This window comes from Platalea leucorodia, assembly GCF_965183815.1.
Source record: "Platalea leucorodia genome assembly, chromosome: W".
Taxonomy (NCBI): domain Eukaryota; kingdom Metazoa; phylum Chordata; class Aves; order Pelecaniformes; family Threskiornithidae; genus Platalea; species Platalea leucorodia.
In genome coordinates this window covers 11,610,335-11,636,718 of record NC_138859.1, presented here as the reverse complement: position 1 = coordinate 11,636,718, position 26,384 = coordinate 11,610,335, and the positions used below count along the sequence as shown (strand labels likewise).

General features: G+C 45.5%; 1 protein-coding gene across 1 annotated transcript in view; it reads left to right on the top strand.

The window, feature by feature from the left end:
• Positions 1–15,386: 15,386 nt before the first annotated feature.
• The window catches only part of LOC309601737 (CD180 antigen-like), a gene marked incomplete at both ends in the record, with an annotated part of 135,655 nt that continues 124,657 nt past the window's right edge, over positions 15,387–26,384 (top strand). Inside the window, 3 exon segments of the mRNA XM_082334900.1 lie at positions 15,387–15,419; positions 15,678–15,800; positions 16,054–16,143. Of these exon segments, the coding sequence (XP_082191026.1) occupies positions 15,387–15,419; positions 15,678–15,800; positions 16,054–16,143 (246 nt within the window).

The following is a 26,384-nucleotide window of genomic DNA, read 5'->3' as shown; positions in this document are numbered from 1 at the left end:
TTATTAATCTTGTACAATACTGTATTACCTCCTCTGGTGCGTGCACGTGTGACCAGCCCTCAGGAGCATGGCCCACTGGCTGGAATGTGATTTCCCAAGCTATCAGCAGGGAGAGGGATTCAGCCCCGGGGCTGCTCCTGCCTCCTCCCTGCTTCGCCTCCTGCCACACAACTAACAAGACGGATGTTCCTAGTTTGGGTTTGATGTTATTTTCCCCACACTGTAATATCGCAGAAGAACCAAGGGCAAATAGTGCTCTTTGCTCTAAGCACTAGAGAGAATTATAAACATGCTGGCAGAAACTGTTGTTATATAACCATACAAGTGTTTCAAAGCAGTGGAAAACCCAGGAAGGTAGGATTAAGATGTACCCAAAATGAAATGATTATGTAAGAAGGACATTGAGGTGCTGGAACATGTCCAAAGAAGGGCAATGAAGCTGGTGAAGGGTCTGGAGAACAAGTCTTATGAGGAGCAGCTGAGGGAACTGGGGTTGTTTAGTTTGGAGAAGAGGAGGCTGAGGGGAGACCTTATTGCTCTCTACAACTACCTGAAAGGAGGTTGTAGCGAGGTGGGGGTTGGTATTTTCTCCCTAGTAACAAATGATAGGACAAGAGGAAATGGGCTCAAGTTGTGCCAGGGGAGATCTAGATTAGATATTAGGAAAATCTTCTTCACGGAGAGAGTGGTTAGGCATTGGAACAGCCTGCCCAGGGAAGTGGTGCAATCACAGTCCCTGGAAGTATTAAAAAAAAAATGTGTGGATGTGGTGCTTAGGGACATGGTTTAGAGGTGGACCAGGCAGTTAGGTTAACAGATTGGACTTGATGATCTCAGAGGTCCTTTCCAACCTTAACGATTCTATGATTCTATGACTGGATGGATTTGTTTTGCGCCAAAGTCCTCCCTACCTCCCGCCAGCAAATAATACTGCCAGATGGTAAGAGGTTGAAAAATTCTGGTTATGTTTGTAAAAGCTATCACTTCACTGAATGCATCAATCTGCCCACAAACCTGAAGACCCAAATAGCAAAGCTATGTTTAAAACAATGAATACAGTCATCTGCTAGTTACTGAACACCTTGGGCCTGTTTCCCCAAGTTGCAATGCATTGAGATATTTGGCACTGTCTAAAGTCCAACTCAAGGCCATTCTATGGATTTACTTTAAGAAAACTAGATATCAGACTGAAAGGGGAATTTTCTATATATTGAACTATAGGGACAGCTCAAGAGAAGGTTGCAAGGATTCAGTGCAAGAGAAAGGGTGAGTAACCCAAAGCCCATCCATGGGAGCAGTGCTGTTTTGTCATATCTCATTTCCACGAACAACTCAGGAGCATCTCTCCCGAAGTTTGTAGTAGCACAACAATATAAAACCAGCTTGAATGGGGGGGGGCATTTGGGGCTCTGGTAGTCTGTAGATTAAAATGTCATTTTTTGCATCACTGGGTTACACAAGTCATTTAGTACCATGAAATGTTTCACAGGCTAATGGTCTAAATGCTAGCTTCCAGCCCTGAGCAAGGGGTTCAGTGACAATGCCTTCAGCTGAATTGTGTTAGCGAGATTAAATTTGACCATATGCATGTAAAAACTTAATAAATTAAGGTCTGATGTCCCACAGACATGCAGGGTAGGGTGAAAATGTGTGACCCAGTTTTAGGGAGAAGGATCATTGCCTTCCTCTCCTTTCATGATTTAGACTTTGGGGTAGATTATGCACTTCTGTGGCAGAAGATTGCAGGGTCAGAAGTCACAGGCCTGGGAGCCACAAAGGGCTTTGAAATGAAGTGGAAAATGCTGCAGGATCTAGTTAGGTCCAGGAGAACGAGAAAGGCTGTTTCCGAGGAAGAAAGAGAAGAGTTACGTCTCTGTTAATCTTACTCTTCTCACAGCTGCTTCTGATGTTCTCACCAGAGCCTCTCTTCTGGAGGAGGAATCCACTTCAGAAGTACCAGGACACCCACCTGTGATAAAGGTAGGTCTGCTGAGGGCCAAGAGAGACTCCTCATCACTGGGGAGGCACACCTGTCCCCAGGCATGGGCTTGCCAGAGGCATGCCAGGGAAAGGTGCATCCAGGCAGACATGGCGGGTGCAGTCTGTGGTGAGGAGAACAACTCTGGTGCATGACTTAATAGAATCATAGAATCATAGAATCATCAAGGTTGGAAAAGACCCTTAAGATCATCGAGTCCAACTGTTAACCTGTCACTGCCAAGTCCATCTATACCATGTCTTCAAGCACCGTATCTATCCGTTCTTTAAATACCTCCAGGGATGGAGACTCAACCACTTCCCTGGGCAGCCTGTTCCAATGCTTGACCACCCTCTTGGTGAAGAAGTTTTTCCTAATATCCAACCTAAACCTCCCCTGGCGCAGCTTGAGGCCGTTTCCTCTCATCCTATCGCTTGTTACTAGGGAGAAGAGACTGACCCCCACCTCGCTACAACCTCCTTTCAGGTAGTTGTAGAGAGCAATAAGGTCTCCCCTCAGCCTCCTCTTCTCCAGGCTAAACACCCCCAGCTCCCTCAGCCGCTCCTCATAAGACTTGTTCTCTAGACTCTTCACCAGCTTCATTGCCCTTCTTTGGACACGCTCCAGCACCTCGATGTCCTTCTTGTAGTGAGGGGCCCAAACCTGAACACAGTACTCGAGGTGCGGCCTCACCAGTGCCGAGTACAGGGGCACTATCACCTCCCTGGTCCTGCTGGCCACACTATTCTTGATACAAGCCAGGATGCCATTGGCCTTCTTGGCCACCTGAGCACACTGCTGGCTCATGTTCAGGCAGCTGTCAACCAACACCCCCAGGTCCTTTTCCGCCAGGCAGCTCTCCAGCCACTCTTCCCCAAGCCTGTAGCGTTGCATGGGGTTGTTGTGACCCAAGTGCAGGACCCAGCACTTAGCCTTGTTGAATCTCATATGGTTGGCCCCGGCCCATCGATCCAGCCTGTCCAGGTCCCTCTGCAGGGCCTTCCTACCCTCCAGCAGATCAACACTTCCACCCAACTTGGTGTCATCTGCAAACTTACTGAGGGTGCACTCGATCCCCTCATCCAGATCATCAATGAAGATATTAAACAGGACTGGCCCCAGTAACTGAGCCCTGGGGAACACCACTTGTGACCGGCCGCCAACTGGATTTGTCTCCACCCAGTGTCCTGGTTTCAGCTGGGATAGAGTTAATTTTCTTCTTAGTAGCTGGTATAGTGCTGTGTCTTGGATTTAGGATGAGAATAATGTTGATAACACACTGATGGTTTAGTTGTTGCTAAGTAGGGCTTACACTAGTCAAGGACTTTTCAGCTTCCCATGCTCGGCCAGGTGCACAAGAAGCTGGGAGGGAGCATAGCCAGGACAGCTGACCCAGACTGGCCAAAGGGCTATTCCATACCATATGACATCATGCTCAGTATATAAGCTGGGGGAAGCAGAAAGAAGGGGGGGGGGGGGACATTCGGCGTGATGGCGTTTGTCTTCCCAAGTAACCGTTATGCATAATGGAGCCCTGCTTTCCTGGGGATGGCTGAACACCTGCCTGCCCATGGGAAGTAGTGAATTAATTCCTTGCTTTGCTTTGCTTGCGCGTGCAGCTTTTGCTTTACCTATTAAACTGTCTTTATCTCAACCCATGAGTTTTCTCACTTTTACTCTTCTGATTGATTCTCTCCCCCATCCCACCGGGGGGAGTGAGTGAGCGGCTGTGTGGTGCTTAGTTGGGGTTAAACCACGACACCCAGAAATATCCCCCAATAATTAAAGCTTCTAGGAGCACAGAGTAATACAAGAAAGAGATTGTGGTAAAGATTTCAGAAACTGTAAAAAATGCATTAAAGGAGAGGCCTTCACAGGCTGCAGGTCATGTCTGAGCTGTCCTGTGCTCCCAGGACCCACTTGTGCTATCAGCTGTCAAGAAGCCATTATGTGGCCTGTTCCCAGCACAAATGCCTAGGAGGAGCATGCACAACTAAACACACATATACATACATATGCATGTGTATAAATTGGGTCTATGCTCAGAGTTCTTTGGTAGCAAAGATTATCATAGAATCATAGAATACCAGGTTGGAAGGGACCTCAAGGATCATCTGGTCCAACCTTTTAGGCAAGAGCATGGTCTAGACGAGATGGCCCAGCACCATGTCCAGCTGAGTCTTAAACGTGTTCAGCGTAGTGGAGTCAACCACTTCCCTGGGGAGATTATTCCAATGATTGACTGTTCTCATCATTGTGAAAAAATTTCCTCTCGTGTCCAATCGGAATCTCCCTGGGAGTAACTTGTACCCCTCGCTATGATACAACATAAAAATATTTAAATAAAACTGTTGGAGTTGGCATCCTTGCTGTTTAAAAAGTGCTGCAATTTTGCCAGACATTGGTGGCTGAACTTTAGCCTTGGATACAAACTTCCATATAACTATGGTAATGGGTAATGAGTATTTTATAGGCCAGCAGCTCAGAGGATGAAAACTGTTTCCTTCCACAGAGAAATGATCCCAGGCTACAGTGCTGAGTGTGCTAACAAGGATGCTGCTGAATTGCATTGTGTCCTGCTTTTGCAGTTTTTCTATGTATGACTTCATTTTTATTTTATTTTTTCACAGGTGCAGGGAAGTTATAAAACATCTTTCCAGCTAGAGTTATCAAATGTTTTGGCATTTTTCTCCCGCCTCTGCCTTGACCAAACCTGGGGTATCTCGGGGTAGCAGTGAGCTGGCAGGTCTGTTCCTTCATAAAGACAGCACCAGGTGCAAGATAGATGTGGGCCTCACAGCGCTCTCAGGATGTGCTCCTCTGGCAGGGAGTCTGGACGTCTCACTGGCCCCCAGGGCATCTAGGCTCCCAGGAGCTGAGGAGGGAAGCGTGGAGCCTGGCCGTCTTTACCTTGGATCCATCAGCCCTGAAGCTTTTGACCTAGAAGCACTGGGCACTTAGAAATCCGTCTTACGCCTTCCTTGGCATAAAATCTTCCATGTCTTTTATTGCAAACCAAACATCAGAGTGAAGTCATCTTCTCTTTTTTTTTTTTTTTGACCTGGCCTGCTATGTATTTCTTCTTTGCTATAAATGCCAATTTAAGGACTCTACTTGGCAGCAGTGAAATTATTCCTCAAACGTGGTCCCAACACACAGGAAAGCTCTTCTCACGAGGTGCTATGTGCAGGTTACACCCAGATAGTTTTGCTGCTGGGGTTGCCGTGCAGAAGGATGCTCCTCCCCTTGCTGCTGATGGTTAGATTAAGAGGATGGAGGACTGTCAATACAGCAAAAGGAGCACAGAGAGTGAGCATCTAGAGCATGGGCTTTGGTGGAGGGGCTACTTTCTAGCCAATGGTGGCTTTCCTCTACTTTCAGTCAAATGTTAGGAATTGCTCTTATTTGAAGTGACTGAGAAACAGCTGGGAAAGTTTGTACTTTAATGGAAAAATTGAGAAGCTCTGAACTGGTATTGTCTTGACCTTGAACTGGCTGTCCACTGTATTGTTATTCTAGAAAGAGGTGGGAACCACGGCGTTCACAACGCTCAGTAGGGCTCAGAAAGACTGAGACCACAGTTCTGAGCTGGATCCATAACTCGGGAAGCATTGCAGTGCCCTGTGGCTGGAAGTCTACCGACAGAGAAGGGGAGTAGTAATAACTTTGCTGGAGTTAAGCTGTACAAAATAACTTGGAAAAGCAAGAATACTGTAGACAACTGGGGAAGATCCCAGGGGGGACGAAGTCTAAGTTAGGAGGCCCCTCAAATGAAATACAGAGGAAAAATGAGGTTATCTTACAATCTGTGGGAAATAAGAATTGAAACATACAGTGCTTGAACTCGCACACAGGTTGGGGAGAAGTATGTGTATGCAATGAATACTTCATATTTTTCATATTCACCTATCGGTATATTGTATAGAATGACATTTGCATGTGATGAAACTGGGGATCCTTACATTTATGGGTTTTTTTCCAATTGGTTGACTTCCTCCTTGCTGTTACAGTTGCTAATTGGAAGGTTTTATTGCATTGTGAATCATAACAGACTGCTAGAAAATTTGCTTGCTTTTGGATTTCATCCTGGATTCCCTGGGAGCATTCAGCACAGCTGTGCAACAGGTGTCTACAGGTCATGAAACAAAGTCATCTTCATGAGCTGCCTGCAACAGCCTGTGTGTGAGAGTAATTTGGAGAAAGCTGTGGCCTTTGCCTGTATAATAATCTCAGCAGATGTGAGCACTCCAGAACCGACTTTGTAACGGAGTGGTATTCTGGGTGAGATTCAATATATTTGCTGTTGATAAGAGGTCTCCACTTACTGCCTGTTTTCCTGTTCGGTAACTCTCATGTGCTTCTTTTCTAGACCTGGCAACCTGTTCTCAAAATAGTAGCACAGTCATGAGTTAAAATAATGATGGCAATTCTTAAAAAATTTTTCCACTTGGAGAAAAATGATCACAAGCATCTTTTTTACACAGCAACAAATAGCTCCAACTGTTATTTCTGTTTAGAAGCCCTTCCGGCACTCTATCCCTCCCTTTTATCATTCATCAGTTACTTGAGTGTAACATCACTTATAGTGCATTAATAACACAGAAGCAGAGGAGCTCTCCCTCTAAGAACTGTTCTCAGGCCAGGACATTTCTGGAATTTAATCCTCTTTAGCTTTCAACAGAAAAGACTAGCTGCAAACTTACTTCTGGGAAACCAGAGTATGAAAACGGAAGTTTCCTCATTCTTTAGCTCTTTCACTTCCCTGTTCTTTCCCTGTTCTGTATCATTTAGGTGCTACAGAACCTTTACAAACATTCAGTAAGAAAAAATGTCTTCTGGAACAGTATTTATTCTCAATAAGCATTAAAGGTATATGATTACAATTTTTATATCAACATATCTGTTGAAGATGTTTTCCTCACTTTACAGTGAGATGAAACTTAGAAAGGTGACGCTCAGGCCTGTCTGCAGTAAAGATTGCCTCATATGGGTCAACATATTTGGAAAGAAAGAACAAGGGAAAACAAGGAAAGTAATTGAGGGCTTCTGGTGATATTGCTAATACTTGAAACACAGGATAGTTGTTTAACTGAATTGCTAATACTTGAAACACAGGATAGTTTAACTGATCAGTTTGAATGCTTGTATAAGACAAACCACTTCTGTTAGTGTAACCTGAGAAGTTGCTGCCCTAGGTGGGAAGTAAAATGATCTGGATTGTATGGAAAAATAAATTTGATAACTTGTGCAGATCCAAGTTTCAGCACATTCCATCTGAGAAAAAAAAAAGAAAAAACACATCTTTATACCCACCTCCCACATGATACTCCAGGCACATTCTTATAGCCATTCATTCCTGGGCCTAGTATTAAATGCCCCTGGACTTGTGATGAACTGCTTTAATATTTAACTTCACTCCTGTCGTACTGATTTGTTTTAAAGGTCTGAACAAAGTAAGCATGCTCACATGGCATTAAAAAGAAATATGGTGCAAAATCTTAATCATTCAACAGTATGAAGACTGAGGCATTCATAATGCCAGCATATAATGTCTGGATTTAGTTTTCTTTATGAAATCTGACCTTCCCACTAATCAGTTCTTAGGAGGAAATCCTGAGCCCCACTGAAGTCAGTGGCAAAACTCACAATGACCTCAACAGAGCCAGTATTTCATTATTATTTTTACGTATGATGGAAATAATTGAATCAGAGAAAAACAGACCAATTTTCCATGTAAGCATATTTTATGCAATGATTATTTTATTCAGTGATTATTTTATGCAATGACTTTTAAATATTTTCAACATATTTGGCTCTTGTCAACATAACTATTCAGTGGAAAACCTGTGGAAGATAATTCTAGCCTTCAAGGCAATGATTTGTTTCAAAACTAAACTTAAAACTATCTGTGCAAGTCCAAATGTTAATTGTGAGCTAATTGCAATGGATATACACCCATTAATTTGTCCCTCTTTACTGTTTGCAGATTGCTTGTCCTCACCATGTGACTCCTTGTAAAAACGGAGTCTCCATCTTCTTTGTAGCTCCCCTTTAAGTACTGGTACAAGGTGATGAGATCACCTCTAAGCCTCCTTTTCTCAAGGCTGAACAAACCCAGCTCTCTCAGCCTATCCTCATATAGCAGGCAAAAAAATGGAAAATGGCTTTTTTATGGAAAAGCCTTTGTAAAATGGCAAATAAATTTTTAGGAAGAAAAAATTAGTTGTTGCTCCACCTGTTTATTGTGCTGAAATACATATCCTCACATGCAGAAAGTGTCTATGATATAAAGGGGATTAAAGCTAGCTGGGAATAGGAAGGAGAAGATAATAGTCACAGAAAATGGAGATTGTACTTTAGCTAGTACCCCTGTTTATAAATAAAATGTGGTTTGCTCATTGCTCATTGTGTTTTCCTCTATGAAGGGGTCTAAGGTAGCTATTCAAACATTTTGAACTGTGGACAGAAAATATTTCCTTGCTGTTCCTTTCATTTTTTTCTCAGTGCTGAAACGTTGGTTCTGTGGAAGTATCCTGGCCTCCACAACAGTGCTTGTCTGGTCTGATTTATTCCCATAACCAAAACCCTCTGATCATCTCTCTGCATGCTTGTTACTGTGAGTATATTTGTCATTGTTTACATCCATTTCATGTAGCCGTAAATGAACCTTTGCTTCAGTTAGGGTATTTAGATACGGTGAAATGACAAACAGCATTCAGGTCTTTCAAACACAGGAAGCCAGGGCACTAGGAGGAGTGTTTAATAGGGCCTAACAGGAAACAGCCTCGTTGGAAATAGAGGTTTATTTACAAACACATCAAATGAGGGACCCTCAGCCCCTGGGGTGGAGGAAGGGTGTGTTTTGTTCCATAAACATCCATTTGAACGGCCCATGTCAGCTGGGCTGGTGGTGAGCAGAGCCAGCTGGTGGGTCCCCCTTGCAGTGGCTGACTCATGGTGGGTCTGGTGGTGACACCGCTCCTGCTGGGGTGATGCCGAGGGCTTGCACCTTGTGCTTTCCTCGTACTATGGCTACAGGATGCCAGAGGAGGGCTTTGCTAGCTGAATCCCAGGTGTTGTGGGGGATGGCTGTTTATTTTGCTCATTAAAAATATTTGGAGAAAATCTGTCCTTGACTCAATTTAGGTAGGAGCTTGATGGGGGTGGATATTTCAACATATATGTTGGTGGGATATCTTAAAAAAAAAGAGAAGAGGTCTAGTCCAGAACCTGGGGTCCAATAGCTTTGAACTTTGAGGAAGTCCCGGTCATAACCTGAGTTTTGTTGTTCCAGCAAAGCCATGCTTATGGGGTTGGGACTCCACAGACTCCTTCTAAAGAGCATCCAGAGGAGTGGAGTAGCACAGATGGTTTAGGAACAGAGCAACCACTCATCTGATGACTGGTCATCAGAAACCGGAGGATGACCAGAGAATAAGGACATGCCAGGCCTAATGAAAATCATCCAGGCTAAAGACAGATAGCACACAGCTGATAAAAAAAGTCATAGTATTTCATCCTCTACTGCCTCCCAAGGGGACAATGGGAATGCACCTTTTTTTTGCTCTGTCCCAGAGCAGAGGGAAGTCAGGCTTTGGGCCACCAAGCGGCTGTGCAGGAAAGGCTCTCTGTGGCCAGTGCCTTGTGGGGGAAGGCTTGTCTCCTCTGCCTCAGCTGTGCAGCACAGCCGGAGGGTGTGAATTTTTTCTATGCATAGCTAAACATGGCTGCTTTTTTTGTTTTGCCTTTTCATTGTGTTTTTCTGCTGTTGTTTCCCCAGATGTTGACAGCAGCCAGGCTCAGATCAGGGAGGTGATTCAAGAGAACTGCTCCAGCACTCAGGCTGAGCCGGGAGAGAGCCGTAGCTGCCGCAGACTAACGCAGCCTCCTCTGCCTGGCGCTAACCTCAGCCTTCAGCTTCAGTGGGAGCAGTGCTAGGTGACTCCTAACACACTCAAAAATCCCCTTTCACAGTTTCTTTGCCTGTGCATCGGTCAGAGTACCTGTTTATTCAACTCTTTGAGGCAATTGCTCAATCTGGGCATTTCTCAATCAGCTATGGGAGCCACAGCTGTTGCTGTAAGGTGGCGATGGCACCCAGCTCAACAGCTCTTGTTGCAAAACTCAACCTCTTCCCAGCTGTTGTCTGCATGGAGAGTTTTGCCCGAATAAGGGATGAATAATGACTTTACAGTTCAGACCTGCGTGCGATATTCATTAGGCTGTGACAGTGTGGGTTTGCAAGTCTTTTGACCATCTTCCAAGAGCCTTTCAGCATAACATAATCTGGTAATGAATTTCACATAGAGGTGCAAAGGATGCAAATAAGCAACTCCCCACCTACCACTACCGTCTATATTCATTAGAGAGACAATTTGCTCGGTGTCCACACAATCATAGGAAAAAAGTAAAATGCAAGCAGGCAGGAAAGAAATTAAGGCAAGCAAAATTATTCTGTATTTTTCTCATTTAGAGAAGAATCAAAATTGCAGTGTTGATCAACGGTCTGCTGTTTTCATTTCCCACTAATTACTTTTTTTTTTTAATGGAGAAACTCCTTGGAATTATGATGTGTAGAAAATGGGGACATTTCAAAGCTGCACGCTGGGCAAAGGTCTAGTGAGCTGGGGTGTGATTCCCATTCCTGCTGAGTGCTGCCTGCAGGACCAATTGCCCGTTTTGAGCCAGCTGCCCCTGAAGGAGGGCTGGCTACCCCGGCGCCTGTGCCAGTGCTCAGGGATGCGCAGCACCGAGCCAACGAGGGTGCGATGCCTCCTGGGTTGGTCTCCTTGCCTGGAGGTTTCCTCTGGGGCTGGTGCCTGGGGAGATGAAGGCGAGGGCCAGGGTAGGAGGGTGCCTGCATCTGGGAGGGACAGGTCCCCTCCTACTCGAGGGGCCAGGCTCCCTCAAAATGCTGGGCTGCATCTTGGGCTCCAGGTGAGAACTGAGATCAGGTATCACGTCTACTGCCGTGACTGTCTTACAGGAGTGTTTTTCATTGAAAACCCATCATTTCTGGGAGCGATTTTTATTTTGCAGGTGAAAAATGCTTTTTCACCAGATGGGAGGATCATAGGAGGACAGGGTGAGGATTTGTGATGAGACTCAAAATGACCGACACATGAATGTTGCACATTCAAATTAAAAAGCTTTCAAAGGAATCAGTGAAAAAAAAAAACCCATAGATTTGCACAATCATCTGGTCAACAAGAGTTACCTGATCTGGTGGTTTCAACCATTATCTGCCATGGGATTAATGGGTGATTGAACCATCATCATCCTGCCAAGACTAGTGAAGTATCGTTGTCAGGAGCTAGTGGCCATCTGTTCAGCAAAGATATAGTATAAAAGCATAAAGAAATTAAAATAGAGGAAAGCAGAATAAAAACATAACTCTTAGTTACTTCATATTTTGAACTTAAAGCAACCAAATGCTTATGATTTTCATAAGAACATTTTTCCCCAAGTATTTTAAAAGACAGTAGAATGAACAACCCTAATAAGAATTTCAGAAAAGGCACTTTCTTTATTCAATATATACTCTACATAAACAAATCATAGACAAAACATAGCTGTGCCCTTTCAGCATTTGATTTTTTCTGATAAGAATGTGGAATTGTCTACATTTTTGCCTCTCAAAAAGTTTGTTTCTAGTCGTGGGCCTGCTCACACACAACTATTTAAACATCATTCTTCAGCACTCAGAAGAGCTGCTTAATGGTTTCCAAAAGAGTAAACCTACTGTGAGGCAGCTTTACCCGTCCCAGCCCAACCTGTCAAGATACTTACCAAAATTTCAAGCGTATGATTTAAAATATGCCATTGCAAGGGTGACAATTATAATGACACGTTAGTTATGAAATGGATGTACCATCCGAGGTAAAACTTGTTTTGGTCCTTTCAGGTGAGTAAACTCACCTGAACTTGCAGGATCAAAACAGAGGCCACAGTACCCTCAAATAAATATTATTTACATCTGAAGAACAATATTCAGGAATGTCAGCAGTTCTAACTGACAATTACAAAGGCACTGCCAAGCCTAGGTAACGAATCAGTTATTAGTAGAGGAGTCAGATGGTGCTAATCTCTTCACCAGCTAGTCAGCACTTTGAAACAGCCCATGGAGATGGCAGATGCTGTTTACTTAGCACAGACTTCTCATCTACTTTTTTAGTGATGCTGGGAACAGTCAGTGGTCAAAAAGTCATGTTGGTCCCTCTGACTGAGAAGTGTTCAAGCATCCCCTGCTTCACAATGTGCTTTTCTCTCTTTGTTTATGCTTTCTTTGTGAAGTTGCATACTTTTGAGCATTGAGCAGATTCCTTCTTCTTTATTCACTTGGAAGATTTATTTAAAAAAATAATCCCCAAATACCTGTCTGGCTTCTTGGGTGGAGAAATTGTTGCAATAATGTGGTTGGGATAATGCAATCTTGCCAGGTCTGTACAGCACAGTGAACTCGCACCCAGAGCACCCTTGGCAGAGCCACCCATGCCTTTAGATGTCGCTGCTGAGGACAGGGGCATGGGGAAGCTGCCACACAGAGGGACATCCTGGGCAACACCTAGTCAGCTATTTGCAGATCCAGCCTATGTTTGCATCTGGAAATTAATTCAGGTCACTAGTCCTGGGGCTTCTCAGCACAGAGGTGCCAGGAGCTCCGGCAGGCAGGAGAGTGTGAGCAAGGCCGGGTGAGCACACACAGCTGCAGCGCTGCTGCACGGGGCTCCTTTGTCAGGGGCAGGGGACACCTTCGCCTTGTGCCAGGGTATAAAACACCACCATAGCCTGAACACCAGCAGGATGGCTCACTGCTCACAGCATTATCTATCATCTGCCACATCAGCTCTGTTGTCTCTTCTTGCCATGTTAGCCTCTTTATAGCAAAGGATAACTTCTTCTTGACTTTTTGGCCAATGCTCCCTGAACCAGCAAGGCAGAGCCAGTTTCTGCCCATGGGGCTTCTCCCAAAATCAGCCTTGCCATCAGCCTCCTGTGAGAGAGATCGTGGGGACATGTGCACACACACACACCCTCTGCACAAGAGTCAGGCACGGGTCTGCCAGGAGTGAGGAGGCACCCCTGCATGTGAGGGGCTGAAGAAAAACATCCTGTTTGAGGAAATAACAAAACCAGGAAATTCAACAAAATTGCTCCTTTATGTAAATGCAAGTTGACAAGCGAGCAGCCAAGAAAAGGCCCTCCCCCATCTCCTTGCACTCCCCAGGCAGTTGTGCAGGGGTGACACGCTAACTCCCCTGCTAGAGAAACCCCCAGTTTATTTCCTTGCATATAGCTGTGCTGCAGCACAAAGAGATCTGGCTACGGGCTGGGGCCTTGCACTGCCCGTTCACTGCCCCTCGTTGCTTAGAAGCAAAATAATTCCTTCTAATTCTTGATTACCTCTGGCATGAAATTTGTTGCTTGGGTTTTAATTCCTACTTTATATGCTGTCCCGCTACTGAGACTGTTACCCGTTCCATCAGATGCAGGGCTGGAGCAACACAGGGGTCACTGATGGGGACAAGTGTGTCACCAAAGCTGTCAAGAAAACTTGACAACTTTCTGACAACATTTAGCAGGGCTCAAGCTGCTTCAATTACTTCCACTAGTTTTGAATCCATGATTTCTTTATCCATAGTACAGCTAAAGCCATTTCAATGAATCCCCTCAGTTTCAAAACCATTTTTTTCATCCTTCGACTCCCTTTATTTCGCTTGGAGATTTGAATCGGCGATCTTGGAGAGCTCAGAGACATGATGGGTCAAGTACAAAATAGTGGCAGTGTCATCACTAAAATATCATTATGAAGCAATTACCTGGCTGAGAGCTCTGCAAAGCCTGGCGAGGCACCTATTTTTCTGGCATGGGGCACTGCAGAGTCCCTCCAGGACTGCTTCAGGGTGACATAACTTACAGTGAGTTGGCCCTAAAGGCTGTGAGTGGAGAAGGACACCCAGCACAATCTGTTTGGCTTGGAGCTAACTGAACTTGCAAAAGGGAATACATGTGTGTTGGTCCCCAGAGCAGCTTCGCTCAGCATCATTCTGTTTCAGGGCTCTTTCAATTGAATCGAGCAGCTTTGGATTACAGATAATAGTGAAGCCTTGGGAGCTAAGGCCTTCAGCAGTGTCACATGCATGTATATTTAATTAAAGGTAATAACTGCTGCAAGCTTACTCATAAGAACACATAACATTCAATAATACATTATCTTCCAAATGTTCCCTGTACATTCATTATTTTCATTTTAACAGAGGGGTCCCTTAATATTTTAAACTCAGGAAAAAAATTATTGGACTGCATATTTAAGAACTGTATCAGCTGGGCTTTTTTTTTTTAATTGAAACCATATAAGCTCATGTGCATTAAAGGTATTATAAATTTTCCCATCTGGAACCAGAAAAAACAAACTCGAGGCATTGGATAGTTCATGGTTTGCTTTGGATTCAGATGATAGCTGAGGTGAAGTTTCTTGTGATGCCTGTGTGGAAAATAATGTATGTGTGTCGTATCCAAAGAAGCTTTTTGTCCAAAAAAGGGTTTATCTCTTTGTGATGGAAGGCTAGATGGGCATAAGTTGTTGCAGTGACCTTTTGCCCCATGATATTACTGAATTATGTTGGAGCGGAGGTGGATTTAGGGATTTAGTAAATGGCAAACCCCTCTGACCTTAATTACTCTAATGCCTCCTTTAATCCCATCAGAACTATGCAAATGAAATACACTTCCTGTATTTAGAATAAAGATTGCTCGGTCAGTTTTAAGCTGCAACCAGGGCATATAATGTTAAAAATGTAACAGAAAGATATTCAGGCCACCTGTTGTGCAGCTCTCCATCGGAGTGACGGAGCACTGTGCTGGGGGGACTCACTTGACCTGCCGCAGTGAGGCAGGAAAGGCAGCACATGGCTGCTTCATCTCTCCTGCCCCTTGCACTCATGGGGCAGGTTCCTCTGGAGAGGCCACCGGAGTGGAAGCTCATGCTTTGACTCCTTTGACCTACTCCCATACAAATATTCAGGCCTAACCTACAAGCCAATAATGTGAAGGGCATATACATACATATATTTTTTTATATATATACATATATATGTTTGTGTATGTGCATACATGTAAGACAAAGGCTATGAAGAGCTAAGGGTATTTGTAGCTACCAAGGAGGCTGAGCACAAACATTAACTTCGCTGCTCTTCTCTGTGTAGGACTTTGGAACCTAAATGAGTCATCCTAAATTTGTAATTTTTTTTATTCCACTCCCCTCCTGATATATATTCACTCAAAAATGTATATACAATTATCTTGAGGTGTTGGGCTGTTGCAAACATTTCAGTGGATGCCCAGAAATTTGTATGTCACTCACTTTTTCTTGAGTACCACCACAGGACACATTAGCCCAGGCTCAACCATGTGCAGTGCTGGTGCCGACTCAGCTGTGCATGTAAGCATGTGCTTAACTCCCAGCGAGTACCTAATCCTGCTGACTTCAGGATTGACGCTACTGAGGGGCAGATCTGCTTGTGCTGGCACCAGAAATGGCTTCTGCCGTCCCCATGCCCTGACGTTTCTTCTGTGCTGAACGAGAGCAATGGACCCATGGGTTCCTGCCATGCACCTGCCATGTGCTGGGGATCCTCAGGGCATCCAGCCTGGCTGTGCACTTTTTTTTTTTAACAGGCCCGTGTCTGCTTTATTACAGAGAGAGCTGGTGCGTGCTCAGTCGTGCCCATCCCTGAGGACAGCTGTCAGCTGTCAGATGTCAGATGTCAGATGTCAGCTGTCAGATGTCAGCGGGGACATGTCCCCGCTGTTGGAGCTGGAGGTAGGACATGCCACACTCCTGCTTCAGTTCCTATGCCCTTGGAAAAGTAAACATGGAAGCAGGTGAATGGCAGTAACATTACTGCTGAGAACGATTACTTCATCACAGGAGGATGCCTGCAGAGCAGTAAATATCTCACCTGTAGGACAGGTGCTTCTGTTTTACAGGCACCATTTGTGCTTTTGACACACATCATAAAAAATAATCAGAGTTTAACAAATGGGATATAACCTGAAATTTATTCCATTTTTAGCTACTCTTCATGCCTGTGGCTTTCTTGAATGCATTTGATATTCAAAATCGGTTACAGAAGAAATCAGATCTACTGATCCTGACACCTATTGTGAGCAAAGAAACCTAGTGCATAAAATAAAACAAAATAAAATAAACCAAAACAAAACTACCAATATTGACTACATTTGGGCAAATAATATCAAATAGCCAAACAGCAGCATATACAGAGCTTTGCTACACTTAACAACAGATTTATAACAGCTGGATAAGGAGGGCTGCATTCATCTGAAAAAGATTTTTTCAATGGATGACATTTGGGATTAATTCAGTGAAAGCTCAGGAAGAAGTGGCAAATCTGGGATTTGAGATATAATACTTTGATCATATTAATCAAGGATGGCCAACATAGCTCCAAAGAAAGTGTTAGCAGTCCATGGTGTGTGGCCGCTAGGAAATGGCACTGAACTGTAATATATATTAGGAAGTATATGTTATATCCCAAAGTTATATCTCACCTTCAAGAAATGTTGGTATCACTGAGAAATCATTGGAAAACCAAACTGAGTAGTGTCTGCAGCTGCAGAAAAGCTGAGAGGCAGCTTAAAGCCATCATAGTCCTTCCTCCCTCACTTCAGGATCCCGCTTGACACACCAGGAAGAGGTGCGATGGTGAAACCCAGCACGAGAGCGATGATAGTAATCAGTGCCATCTGAAGCAGATTGCTTCTGGCAGAGCACAAGAGCTTGGAGGTGTCACTTGAAGAATAAGTCTGGTCAGACATATCTGGCTGCTTGGATCAGGCAAGAAATGAGAGAGCGCAGACACCAGCAGACCTGGGGTCTCCCAGTCACTTGCATTGCCAAAAACAGTCATGCCTGGGTGGCCTCATCACATGTGATAGGACGACAGCCATCCCTGGGGAAGCGCTAGTCACAGCCATGTGTGCAGTGGAAAGGTCAAGCAATGTCGCACTGAGCACAGGGGCTGTGCCAGCCTCAGCCATTGAGGATGAGCACAGTTCTGCCCATTCACAGTCAAGGCTCTCTCTGTGGTTTGTGGTGGGGAAGTACAGCACCCTGTTTTACCTGTCATGCCCATGGAAGATGCAGTGGTATTTCCCATCAAAATGGGTCTTCCTATCCCCATCGCACTGCGCTGTCCATTGAGTCAGAGCCTCATGATGCCCTCCTGCACAGAGCTGGCTGTGCCTCAGGACAGGAGAAGGGGACACTCTGGGAAAAATGCTGTGAGTGTCAGCAGTCTGCTCTCACTGGTGACCCTGGGACAGACACTTTGCATCAGACCAGGTGGTGAGTGGAGCAGAATGTGATGGTCTCCAGAATATGAGAATTTAAGACAGCAATGAAAAACAGAGCAGTGGGAGAGAGCTTGAGATGAGGCAAAAGTAGAAACTGAGAGAGTTCAGCTCATTCAGAAAATGCTTATACACTATATATTTATCTGCTTCAAGATACAGAGAGCTCAGGTGAAGGGGTGTGTTTCACATTGGCTTATCTAGGTGTCCTGGTTTCAGCTGGGATAGAGTTAATTTTCTTCCTAGTAGCTGGTATAGTGCTGTGTTTTGGATTTAGGATGAGAATAATGTTGATAACACACTGATGGTTTAGTTGTTGCTAAGTAGGGCTTACACTAGTCAAAGACTTTTTCAGCTTCTGGTGTTCTGCCAGGTGCACAAGAAGCTGGGAGGGAGCACAGCCAAGACAGCTGACCCAGACTGGCCAAAAGGCTATTCCATGCCATATGACATCATGCTCAGCATATAAACTGGGGGGAGTTGGCCAGGGGGGAGTGATCGCTGCTCAGGGACGTGCTGGGCATCAGTCAGCGGGTGGTGAGCAATTGCATTGTGCATCACTTGTTTTGTATATTCTTTTATCATTATTATTATTGTTGTTATTTTTATTATTTCCCTTCCTTTTCTGTCCTATTAAACTGTCCTTTCTTCCTTTTCTGTCCTATTAAACTGTCTTTATCTCAACCCATGAATTCTACTTTTTTTCTTTTTTTTTTGTTATTTTCTGATTCTCTCCTCCATCCCACTGGGGAGGGGGGGAGTGAGCGAACGGCTGTGTGGTGTTTAGCTGCCTGCTGGATTAAACCACAACACTAGGATAAGACAGCAAAGAGCAATTGCCTCGTCCTTCTGTCCAGATGTGCTGATAGGGCAACTGGTGCAGGAGCAGGCTGCCAACAGAAATGTTCTAGGCTCTCTTATGAGAGAGTTTCAGTGGAAATAAAGCAAGAAATTCATGCAAACATGAACAGTGAAGCAAGAGGACATGAAAAAAGTCTGGGGTAAGGGTGTATGTCCGGAGCAGCCTCCCTCAGCTGTGCTCCCTGCGAATGAAAGTACCCTGGTGCCTTCTGGGCCACACAGGACTGCGGGCACGCTGTTCCTTCAGGGAACAGGCAGCAGGGGCTCCTGGGGGGAGGAGTTCCAGTATGTGCGCAGTTGCACGCAAGGTGTCTGCATGCATGCTAAGAAGAAGTGGAAAACAGAACTAGCACTTCACTCACTGTCACTGCAGGTTTTCTTTGTGCCATGGCAGAGAGATGCAAAATAAGGTAAGAAAGTGCTAAGAGGTGCCTTCCCACCTGGCCACAGGGCAGTGCGAGGGCTATGGGCTACTCCTGACTCTGCAGAGCACCTGCCCGCTGCTGTCGGTCCTGCCTGGCATGGCCATGTCCCCACCGGAGGGGAAGCCTGCGTGCAGCTGCAACACAAGCTGCAGGTTGCAAACAGCCATGCCCAGCCTCATTACCAGCCAGGGGTGCTCTCAGAAATTAATGACGCTTTGTCTCAGGCCAAGCCAGCTCTTCCGCGTGACTGCGCTCAGACCAGTATCTTGAGGCCAATCTGCTTTAGCAGCCTCTAGACGTTGGCAGGCTTTTGCCTGGGTCACCAGCTCTGGCCCCTGTCACAGCAGCCTGCTGGCCCGGTGCCCTTTGGGAGCCTCTGTGCCAAGCCCAGGCCTCCGAAGGGCACTGACTGCACAGGCACACTGTCCCAAACCTCCCCTCCTGCCCGTACCCACCCCAGGCAGCACAGAGCAGCTGATGCTGGAATGTACAGACCGTGCAAAGAAGCCACCTGGGCTGTTTGCATTTTGCATGCAGACAGCACCTGAGAGGCACCAAAAAACCCAACACAACTCCACACACCCCTTCCCAAGTTTGCTTTACACCCCAGGAGGTAATAGCTGTGTGGGGAGGCGACCAAGCTGCTGCATTCGTTCACTTTCTCCTTCCTGTTTGGTCTTGCCTTTGTGCCACATCTCAGCAGATTTTGTCTTTTTATAACTTCCAGCCTCCTCTGACAGATCAACCTCAACATCTACCCATCAGATAATCAAGGGCTCTCTCCATCTGTCTTTTGCTAGGTTAGCCTCCAAGAGGCCAGACTTGAAAAACAATTTTTTTATCTAGATGGCAGCAATTTCATTGTTCTACTTGGAAAACAGACCGTTTATTTGTTAATTGTTTTTAATACCTTGCTGATTCAAAGGCAGACTTGCAGGTGCTGGTCTTCCTTTCCTTCCTGCAGATGAATAAGGCAGTGAGCGCTACAAGAAGTATCAGAAAAATGCAACACATATGAACTCTTAAAGTGAAACCAAGTATGTAAGCTGCATATATACCATCTGGTAGCCAATCTTCAGAAAACCAAAGTCAAAAACCTAATACTAAATAAATATCCTTAAGTATATTTAGATGAGAAAGCAATTTTGCCTTTATCAGTAGTCATTAGGTGAACTCCTTAGCAAAAAAAGCTGCCTAATTTCACTGTTTCCTCTCATTTCCAATAAGACCACAGCTGAAGTGACAGATGACTCAACACTAGTGACGGTGGCGACATCTGGCCTAAAGGTCTCTGAGTGTGACAAAATAGGGAAGACCTGTGAACCCAGGTTTTTCCAAAGCTGCTGCGAGTGGTTCAGTAAGCTCATCGGTTAACTCCTGTAAGACTCTATTCAGATCATATATATAATCTCTATATATAGGATTAAATTTGCATATAGATTTAGATTCTTCAAGCTTTTCTCCTCACCTGTTTTTAATTTAAATTTTAAATGTCTTTTTCCCTGTTAACTCTACACAAATCAAAGTCTATTGCCCTGGAAAGCCAATTCTTTTCTGTATCTCTCTAGGCATCCATCAGTGGTCTCAAGCACCTTTGAAAATCCTCTGGGAGCCTGATTTTTGAACTGACTTTTGTCTTTCAGATTCTTGCTTCTAGTCAGTTAAGAACCTATCTAGAGTAGCTGCCTGACTCAATTGCCACAGCAGCACAGGTATTTTAGCTTGAAAGGACAATGCATGTGCTGACACCCTCTGCCTATTATCCAGGGCTGCTGAAGCACGGCTCCTCTGCCCAATAGAGAGAAGCAGCTACTGCTTCCAAGCAAAGATGCATTCCTGTTGTGGTTTGCACCCAGGCCAGAACTGAGAGTTTTGCTAGAATAGTCTCATCAATTTTTAAAATACTTCTTATTCCTAAGCCTGCATCTTGTCTTTCCTCGTATCAGTGGTGGAGCACCAGCATGGAGTGACAAGCTGGTGCTTGGACTTCTTATTTACCAAATGGCACCTAAAGCAGGTCTCCAGAAGACAGCCTGTGGCCCTTTTGGAAAGTGTATGTATTCCCTGGCTCCTGGCTGTTTTGAATGGATGGATCATCCATTCTGCAAAAGTCTGTATGGAGTCTGGAGAGCCACTGACCACAGTGACACAGCAGTGACTGCAGCTCTGCTTGCATCAGCATGCCTCCTCCCACCATCTGAGTTTGTGCACTTAGCTCCTCCCTCCTTCCTTCCTAAGCTTTTGTTTAGGAAGAGAGTAAGAGAATTTAACCCTGAGAAAAATGTGTATTTTCAAGAATACTTTTAAGCCACGCTTCCTAGCAAATGACCTAGCATTATAAAGTATTGCTTCATTAGACTAATGATGATCTTAACAGCAATCCTCTGGTTCTGTGTAAACCTGACAGAGGAAAAACTTGCAAAAATGTCCCACCTAAATTGCATGTATGTGCCTCTGTGTAAAGGGTGCCTGTTTAGAGAAGGTGGATGTCACATGGCCGGTGAGAAAATAACTTCTTATAAAAGAACTGGTTGAATAGCTGTTCACAAAGTGATGGAGGCCACTGATAATGAGAAATGATGAAGCTGGTAGGTTCAGCTAGGCTATATAATGCTCTATTTTTAGAGTATTTATTTTTATTTTTTCTTGAAAGTAGTTAACAGGAATCTATATTTACCTGGCAAATACCTCTGCATAAGTCCTCTTGCAAGCTCTCCCTCCCTCACAGTGTTGTCCTGGTTTCAGCTGGGATAGAGTTAATTTTCCTCCTAGTAGCTGGTATAGTGCTGTGTTTTGGATTTAGAATGAGAATAATGTTGATAACACACTGATGTTTTAGTTGTTGCTAAGTAGGGCTTACACCAGTCAAGCACTTTTCAGCTTCCCATGCTCTGCCAGGTGTACAAGAAGCTGGGAGGGGGCCCAGCCAGGACAGCTGACCCACACTGGCCAAAGGGCTATTCCATACCGTATGACATCATGCTCAGTATATAAACTCGGGGGAGTTGGCCAGGGGTCAGCGATCGCTGCTCAGGGACGTGCTGGGCATTGGTTGGCAGGTGGTGAGCCAATTGTATAGTGTATCACTTGCTTTGTATATTATTATTGTATTATTATATTATTACTATTAATATTACTACTATTCTATTTCATTTTACTCCAATTATTAAACTGTTCTTATCTCAACCCATGAGTTTTCTGACTTTCACCCTTCCAATTCTCTCCCCCATCCCACCGGGGGGTGGGGGGAGTGAGCAAGCAGCTGTGTGGTGCTTAGTTGCTGTCTGGGGTTAAACCATGACAGTCCTTTTTGGCGCCCAATGTGGGACCCGAAGGGTTTGAGATAACAGATTAACCACAGTGTATTAAGGAATTTGTATCTGTTAACAGTTGCTGGTCATAATATTGATTCATCTGTTCTCGATCTTAGTTTATCTGATGTGCACCATGCTCTTCTCTTCTGCAGTACGTGTTAAAGATCGGTGTTGGGTTTTGCAGTTTGCTGTGCTCTGCAGTGATTAGTGATGTTTTGCCTGGGCGATTTGTTATTAAAACACTGACCTTGAGCACTATCTGGTATTTGGGTTCTGTAGTGAAGCCATTCCTGTACTTCGGGTACCACCTCATGGAGACAATTAGCAATTATACCTCTTCCTCTGAGAGGTTTTTTTATGGAGGAAATACAGAATGGCACCTTCGTTGCTTTCTTCTATGATGTTTCCTCCTTCATTACAACAACTTTTCAGTATCTTGAACATCCTTGGGTAGTTAAGATATATCTATTGGTAGTTCTTGGGAATATTGTTTCAGTTTTGTCTAAGGTTAATAAGCATTTTAAGAATATCATCCAGAGATCTGCCCCAAGGCTGGATAGTTATGAGTGGCAGGGTGTGTGGCATAGTATGGGCAAGTACCTAAGACAGTGGGCCCCTCCAGTGTTTTGGAACTTCACCCCTGAACAAGTGCAGAATCCTGAAAAATTAGTGGAATATTTGGAAAAAGTATGTTGTCACCCTGGCAATTCTAGGGAGACACAAATCACTGCAATGTGCTGGGGCCTGGCCCATGCCTACTGAGCCGTATTTAGAACCCTCAAGGGGAAGAGAAGGTCTCTGGATTTGACGACAAAACAACTGGCGCTGTGGCTATGCCAGCCCCGGCGACAGGCGCTGCATCTATGCCAGAGAACCAACCCATGCCAGTATCAGTCGCCCCTATACAGAAGAAAAAATACACAAGGAAATCAGCTCGTTTACTAAGGGCTGATGATGAGCCAGGGCCATCAAGAGAACAGGAGGAGGAAGAGGCAGAACCCACAAATGAGATGGCAACCACCCGATCCCTGTCCCTGAGTGAGCTGCGAGATCTGCGAAAAGATTTTAGTTGTCGTCCAGGCAAGCACATCGTCACCTGGCTGCTCCGATGCTGGGATAACAGGGCCAGTAGCCTGGAATTAGAGGGTAGGGAAGCCAAGCAGCTGGGATCCCTTTCTAGGGAAGGGGGCATTGACAAAGCGATTGGAAAAGGGGCACAAGCCCTCAGCCTCTGGAGGCGACTCTTGTCAGGTATGAAGGAAAGGTATCCCTTCAAGGAAGATGTTCTACGTCACCCAGGCAAGTGGACCACCATGGAGAGAGGTATCCAGTACCTGAGGGAATTAGCTGTGCTGGAGGTGATTTATAATGACCTGGACAACGAGCAGTTATCCAAAGATCCAGATGAAGTCCAGTGCACACGACCCATGTGGTGGAAGTTTGTATGGAGCACACCATCATCGTATGCAAACTCTTTGGCAATAATGACCTGGAAAGATGAAGAGGGACCAACAGTGGATGAAATGGCTGGCCAACTCCGACAATATGAAGAAAGTCTCTCTCCCTCCCTACCGGCCTGCATCTCGGCTGTGGAGAAACTGCCTGACGTGCTAGCTGAAAAATTATCCCGGGAGTTCCAGCGATTCAAAGAGGACATGTCCTACTCCTCACCTGTACGGACCAGTATCTCAGCCATTAGGAGTAAGCGTCCCTCTGCTCAAGAGAGAAGATATAGTGGATACACACCATGGGCCACCCTGTGGTTTTACCTGCGTGACCATGGAGAAGACATGAGGAAGTGGGATGGAAAATCTACCTCGACCCTAGAGGCACGGGTATGTGAGTTGCAAGGAAAAACAACTACAAAAGGTGGTTCTTCCAGGAAAATTGCTGCTCCAGTTTCCAGTGAGCAGTTCCCCAGACAGAGCAGAAGGGCTGATTTTGCTTCCGATCTTAATAAAGGGACTTTTGATTTGCATTGACAAGAAGTGAGTAACGAATGCTATGACCAGGACTAGAGGGGCCCAGCCTCCAGCCAGGTGGAGGAAAGGGATAACCGGGTGTACTGGACTGTGTGGATTCGATGGCCTGGCACATCAGCCCCACAGGAGTAGAAGGCTCTAGTGGACACCGGTGCACAGTGTACCCTAATGCCATCATCAAGCTATGAAGGGGCAGAACCCATCTGTATTTCTGGAGTGACAGGGGGATCCCAAGAGCTGACTGTATTGGAGGCTGAAGTGAGCCTAAGTGGGAAGGAGTGGCAGAAGCACCCCATTGTGACTGGCCCAGAGGCCCTGTGCATCCTTGGCATAGACTACCTCAGGAGAGGGTATTTCAAGGACCCAAAAGGGTACTGGTGGGCATTTGGCATAGCTGCCTTGGAGACGGAGGAAATTAAACAGCTGTCTACCCTGCCTAGTCTCTCAAAGGACCCTTCTATTGTGGGGTTGCTGAGGGTCAAAGAACAATAGGTGCCAATCGCTACCACAATGGTGCACCTGCGGCAATATCGCACCAACCGAAACTCCCTGATTCCCATCCATAAGGTGATTCGTCAACTGGAGAGCCAAGGAGTGATCAGCAAGACTCGCTCACCTTTTAACAGTCCCGTATGGCCAGTGTGAAAGTCTAATGGAGAGTGGAGACTAGCAGTAGACTATCGGGGCCTGAACGAAGTCACACCACCACTGAGCGCTGCTGTGTCGGACATGCTAGAACTTCAATACGAATTGGAGTCAAAGGCAGCCAAGTGGTATGCCACAACTGATATCGCTAATGCGTTTTTCTCAATCCCTTTGGCGGCAGAGTGCAGGCCACAGTTTGCTTTCACTTGGAGGGGCCTCCATGTAAGAGACTGAAGTGTTAAGAACAATTATCTTAAAGCTTGTTTGTGTGTGTTTATCTATGTGATAAGACCGGACAGCAGACCACTCTTTTGTCTGATAAGACCCAAGGGCAGACCATTCTTTGGCTTATCAAGTACCACCATCTTGCAAGGAAACCTGTGCAATCTTGCTGAAGCAGCAGGCCATTCTTTGGCTTATCAGGCACCACCAAGAATAGGACACCAACTGGTATCCGTGCCAGGCCGCTTGCCCACCAACAATATATATTGCGTGATTAGATGTGCATGTGTTGGGTACGTGATGTTGCCCTGGGTAACCACAATGGAAACAAGAGGGCAAACTCCCTCTCCAACACCGGATAAAAGATGGCACAACGAAACCTGAGTGTGGCCATCCACCACCGAAAACTGAAGACTGAGGACCAACGGGACGCCGCTGGATCTATGGTGGTGATTATCCTTTGCTTATCTCTCTGAATGCTTGCTTAATTTCCTCCTAATATTTCCTGCCTTTCCTATTGCTTTACTCTTTTGTATTTACCCAATAAAACATCTGATTGGCAGCATATGACCTCATTTGTGTCTTAATTTCGCTCTTGGGATCATTACAAACCTTCCCTGAGCCTGACAATCAGACTGGGACTTAACACTCCAGTATACCTGGAATCGACTGCCCCAGGGGTGGAAACACAGCCCCACCATTTGCCATGGACTGATCCAGACTGCACTGGAACAGGGTGGGGCTCCAGAACACCTGCAGTACATTGATGACATCATCGTGTGGGGCAACACAGCAGCAGAAGTGTTTGAGAAAGGGAAGCAAATAGTCCAAATCCTTCTGGAGGCCGGCTTTGCCATAAAACAAAGTAAGGTCAAGGGACCTGCACAGGAGATCCAGTTTTTAGGAATAAAATGGCAAGATGGACGTCGTCAGATCCCAATGGATGTGATCAACAAAATAACAAACAGCCATGTCTCCACGAACCAGCAAAAAGGAAACAGAAGCTTTCTTGGGCGTTGTGGGTTTTTGGAGAATGCATATTCCAAATTACAGCCTGATCGTAAGCCCTCTCTATCAAGTGACCCGGAAGAAGAACGATTTCAAATGGGGCCCTGAGCAATGACAAGCCTTTGAACAAATTAAACGGGAGATAGTCCATGCAGTAGCCCTTGGGCCAGTCCATGCAGGACAAGATGTAAAAAATGTGCTCTACACTGCAGCCAGGGAGAATGGCCCTACCTGGAGCCTCTGGCAGAAAGCACCAGGGGAGCCTCGAGGTCGACCCCTAGGGTTTTGGAGTCAGGAATACAGAGGATCCAAGGCCAGCTATACTCCAACTGAAAAAGAGATATTGGCAGCATATGAAGGGGATTGAGCCTCTTTCTTTGGAAGTGGTTGGTACTGAAGCACAGCTCCTCCTGGCACCCCGACTGCCTCTGCTGGGCTGGATGTTCAAAGGGAGGGTCCCCTGTACACATCATGCAACTGGTGCTACGTGGAGTGAGTGGGTCGCACTGATCACACAACGGGCTCGAATAGGAAACCCCGGTCGCCCAGGAATCTTGGAAGTGATCATGGACTGGCC